This window comes from Cebus imitator, unplaced genomic scaffold (assembly GCF_001604975.1).
Source record: "Cebus imitator isolate Cc_AM_T3 unplaced genomic scaffold, Cebus_imitator-1.0 Scaffold384, whole genome shotgun sequence".
Lineage (NCBI taxonomy): Eukaryota > Metazoa > Chordata > Mammalia > Primates > Cebidae > Cebus > Cebus imitator.
The window spans coordinates 2,362,820-2,367,685 of NW_016107699.1; the positions used below are offsets into that span (position 1 = coordinate 2,362,820).

General features: G+C 63.5%; 1 protein-coding gene across 3 annotated transcripts in view; it reads left to right on the top strand.

The window, feature by feature from the left end:
- Window positions 1-1,803: 1,803 nt before the first annotated feature.
- The window catches only part of ANO9 (anoctamin 9), a 26,157-nt gene continuing 23,094 nt past the window's right edge, over window positions 1,804-4,866 (top strand). For 2 of the 3 annotated variants that reach the window (XM_037731133.1, XM_037731134.1), the window contains exon 1: window positions 1,824-1,910. Coding sequence is in view for 1 of the 3 variants with exons in the window: in XM_037731135.1 (XP_037587063.1) it covers window positions 1,905-1,910 (6 nt within the window). In the remaining 2 variants the exon portion in view is untranslated. Of the gene's footprint in view, window positions 1,911-4,866 lie in introns of all 3 variants that reach the window. The other variant, XM_037731135.1, reaches the window with a different exon arrangement.

Sequence of the window (4,866 nt, forward strand, 5' to 3'; positions counted from 1 at the left end):
GTGTGTGTGTGTGTGTGTGTGTGAGAGAGAGACAGGGTCTCGCTCTGTCACCCAGGTTGGAGTGCAGTGGTGTGGGCTCAGCTCACTGCAGCCTCCCAGCTTCAAGTGATCCTCTAACCTCAGTCTTCTGAGTAGCTGGGATTACAGACACGCACCACCACGCCTGGCTGTTTTTGTCGTTTTAGGAGAGACTGGGGTCTCAGCATATTGGCCAAGCTGGTCTTGAACTCCTGACCTAAGGTGATCTGCCCACCTCGGCCTCCCAAAGTGCTGGGTGTGAGCCACCACACCCGGCCACCTCCAGATTTCACTTATAGGAAACACACAGCTGGTTTAAGCCACAACTCTTTTGCACACAAATCTTAGTGTGTTCCATCTGGATTTGTTCCATCTGAGTTCACAGGTCCTCGGCCACCATTTCATTCCCTTGTCTTTGCGAAAGTGGCAAAGTTGTGGCCTCTGCTGCTGTCCCAGCCTGCCAGGAGGTCCCCCAAGGAGAAATGTGGGTGGGGCCATGTTATCCCTTGGGGAAGGCCGGGGCCTGAACCACAGCTGAGGGTGCTGGGCTTGCCCGTGTGTGCTCCAGCGCAGCAGGCCTGCGGTGCCATCTGTGTGACAGTGTCTGCCCGTGGGGCTGTGGCCCTGCCTCCCCAGCTTTCAGAAGTGGGTCTGGAACGCCTGACCTCAGGTGATCCTTGACCTTCCAAAGTGCTGGGGTTACGGGCGTGAGCGACAGCGCGGGGGCCACTATTGTGATCTTTACACACCCCCTTAGGTTCTATTTTTGACTCGCTTAGAGATGGAGAAACTGAGGCAGAGAAAGGTTGGCGACAGCTACACCCAGCTCCTTCCAGATCCCAGAGCCTCCACCCTGAACCCCTGCACTCTGCAGGGAGTTCTCTGCCTGGAGTTTTGCACCTGCCGTCTCATGCCTGCGTCTCTCCACGCACGCTGCAGATGATGCCTGCCAGCCCGCCGGCCTGGGCCCCACTCCCTGCCCACCTCTGTCCTCAGGGCACTCCACCGGATGCCACTCTCAGGACACCCAGAGTCTTCCCAGCTTCCCAGCTGCCGCCCTCCGCCCAGGCCGCACAGAATGTGTTCAGGGCTTGGGGATGCGGGGTCTCCTTCTCTGTTGTCTACACAGGCTGGGGATGCAGGGGGCGCCTCCTCCTGTCCACACAGCCTGGGGCCAGCCATGTGTCCCCAAGACTCCAAGGACTCCCCAGCTGGAGCCCAGAAAGCAGAGCTGAGGGTGGCAGAAGACAGTTTCTTTGGGAGTCTGTTTCATCCTCAGTCCTCCCTGCCCCAGTTTCTCCTCTAAGTGAATCAACACTGGACTTATGGGGTGGGGAGGTGGTGGCCTGGGGTGGGGTGCTGCCTGGGGTGCGGAGGTGGTCACCTGGGGTGGGATGCTGCTTGGGATGGGGTGTTTTGTGGGGTGGGGTCCTCCCTGGTGTGGGGTGCTGCCTGGGTGGGGTACTTTAGGAGGGAACGTGGGGATGTGTGAGCTGGGGTTGAGAGGCAAAACAAGTGGGGGTGTTGGTGCGGGCTCAGCCAGGGCTCCATGCCATCATGCTTCCCCCTAGGAGCGGGTGTCATGAGCCCCATCTCACAGCGGGACCCTCTCCCGGAACTCCAGCCTAGGAGCTCTCCTTCTGCCCCTCCGGCCCCTGACCCGCCATGTGGGCTTCAGGAAGGTGTCTGAGGCCCCAGAGGCTGGGGGACTCTCCTGGCCCAGATGCCGGCTCCTCCCCGACTACACCCAGGCGCACAGGCAGGACGGTGCAGGAGGAGGGAGGGGCAAGCCCCACGCGGAAGTCAGGTAGGAGTGCCTGCCACAGGCAGCAGCTCTCCTGGCCGCCAGCCCCAGCCCCAGCCCCGGAACTCCAGCCGCAGCCAGCATGCAGGTGAGTCCCTTGCTACAAAGGGTCTACACCTGTGCTGCCCCCAGCCACGCCCCGGCCACCGGGCCCCAGTTGCCCGCCGCCAGCCCCACCTGGAAGGCTCCTGTTGGGGGGGGTCCCTGCAGGCTGCCAGGTCGGGTGTGGGCGACACCCCAGCAGAGCTCAGCTGCCTCCTGGACCTCCTGGACCGCTGGGGCACGCTGTGGGTCGGAAGCGCTGGCCCGGGATCCTGAGGACACCAGGGCCGGGCTCTTAGCAAGTGTGTGGGACCGGGAACCCTTACCAGAGTCCTCAGTACAAGATGGAGACGGCACGCCCACCCGGGCTGGGGGCTGCCGGCGAGGACCCCAGACCTGGCGGCTTTGCCTCGCAGCTGGCCCCTAAGCGGGAGGGGGCTGAGGACTCCAGGCAGGCTGCCCTGGGGTTGGGAGCTGCAGAGTGGCCAGTGGGCTGTGGGCTCTCTGCTCCCCAAGGAGCCCTGCCCCAGGCACAGGTGGGGGCCGACCGCTGCTGCTGGATTCCAATTCTGGGGCTGGGGGTGCAGAGCAGAAGGGGGGTGCAGGAGAACAGGCAGGAGGACATCGTTTCTCCCCCCTGCCAGTGAAGAGGTCACTTGGGGCCGGGCCAACGCCTGGGCATGTCAGTTCCCGGTCGGCCCAGGGAGGAGGCAGCGCTGAGGCGGGGTGAAACCAGCCTCCCTGCTGCCTCCTTGTGTGGGCAGCCTCTGGTTCCACCTCTGCCCTCCACATCCAGCCCTGACATCCTGGCTGCTCAGCCCAGCCGCTGATGCCCCTTGGCCTGAGCTCAGGGTCCCCTCTGCCAGCCCCTTCCTCCCGTGCTGGGGTTCGAGGGGAGACGTGGGGCTGGCTAGGGGTTGGGGCTGGGGGGAAGCAGCATCTGGTTTGCCCTAAGTGAGAGCATCAGTCCTTGAAAAAGGGCGGTGGCGCATGCCTGTAGTCCCCGCTTCTCCGGAGGCTGAGGCAGGAGGACGGCTGGAACCCAGGAGCTCTGGGCTGTAGCGCTGTGCTGGCTGCGTGTCCACCCTGAGTTCAGCCCCAATATGGTGACCTCCTGGGTGCGGGGGACCACCAAGTTGCCTAAGGAGGGGTGAACCGGTCTAGGTCGGAAACGGAGCAGGTCAAACTCTCGTGGTGATGAGAAAGGACAGTTACAGACACGGAGGACTTGGTGGTCCCAGCTCCAGGCTGGATCTGGGCATGCCTTTCCTCTGCTCTAACCCGCTGCCCCCTGCCAAAGTCCAAACTCCCCAGCTGCCCAAGCTGCCTTCCCTGGTTGGCTTCTGCCAACCTGCAGCCTCCCCTCTGGCGGCTCCCTTCTTGCCCGTTATGCTTCTGCAAAGGTGGAGTTCCAGGACGGAGTCGCTGGAAGGACTAAGACTCAGTTTCCATAGGTGCTGAGTGCTGAGTCACCAGGAGTAGTAGCTACCAAGTCCTCCTTGGAGGTGCTGAGTGTTGAGTTCCTGGGAGGTGCTGACTGCTGAGTCCCAGATGCCAACTGCACCCTGCCCCTCAGGGCCTGCCCACACACATTCTTTCTCCCAAGAATGCTGCCCCCATTTTCTCAACCTCTGCCAACCTCTTGCCCTACAATGCCAAGCTCCGTGCCTCCTCGCCTGCCAAGTAGGCCCCCGCCCGTGTCCTCGAACACCACGCACTGCCTGGGAGGGCAGCATGCAGGTCATGCCATCAGTGTCTGGGCAAGGATGGGCACACGAATGGGTGAACTGACAGATGACAGACTGGGCGGCTGGAGGGGAGTAGGGGGTACAGATGACGGGCTTGGGTGCTCAAAGAGCAGAGCCAGGCAGGGAGGACTCGCTCAGAGGCCCTGTGGCTGGGCAGAGGCGAGGCGCTCTGGTTCACGGGGTGGGCCTCTCTGGGGGACGACCCTCGGTGGATGATGAAACTGCAAAGTACTCAAGGGGCAGATCCCAGAGGGCCCGGGATGCCGGCAAAGGGGCTTGACACGACCTCAGGGGAGATGAGGTCCCAAGATTCTCCATGCACACCTGGGCGAGGTGCATCCTGGGACCCACTAGCCAGGCCTGCTTGGGAGCAGGCTGGGGTCCATCTCCTCTGCCTGTCCCAGCCTGGAGGCTGGGCTGTGAGGACGGAGGGGCAGGACCCCCAGCTCCACCCTCACACTCCAGACCTTGGGAGGGAGGGTCTCTGTGGCCTGCAGTGCCTCCAGAAGCTTCCTCATTGGGAGCCAGGGGCTTGCCCACTGGACCCTGGCCCATGCCCACAATGCGGTACCAGGGCCCCCCACCCACTCCCTGGGGCTCTGGATCACTGGGCATGTGGCCTGTGAGGCTGTAGGGCAGGAAGGACGGGCAGGACAGTGTCTGTGGTTCTGTCTGCCTCCTTCCTGTGTCTGCACATCATGGAGGGGACTGTGAGCAGGGCTGAGGGGCACCCTGCTGTACACGTGAGGAAACTGAGGCAGGGGGTCTTTCGGTGGTGTCATAGCCAGGGCCTGGCCGGCTGTCTGCCCAGAGCTGGTCTCCCTCTCTGGGTTTGCACACGGCAAGGCTGGCTGAAGCCTCAGAGGCCCGAGGCTGAGTGTGTAAGGCCAGCCTCTGTCACTGCCCTGCCATCTGGGAGCCTGTGGGCCCACATGTGGCTTCCCGGACACTGGCCCTGCAGGACAGACGGACAGATGGACGGATGGACGGCCCAATCCTGGGGGCTGGTGGCTGTGGCCCTGGGTGGGCCCAGTGTTTGACAGCAGAGCCTGGGAGCCTGAGGCCTGTCTGGCTGTGGGTGGTGGGCTCCACCTGTATGGCTGTGGTGGGGGGGCTCCACCCGTCTGGCTGTGGGTGGGGGGGTCTCCACCCGTCTGGCTGTGGGTGGGGGGGTCTCCACCCGTCTGGCTGTGGTGGGGGGGCTCCACCCGTCTGGCTGTGTGGTGGGGGGTCTCCACCCGTCTGGCTGTGGGT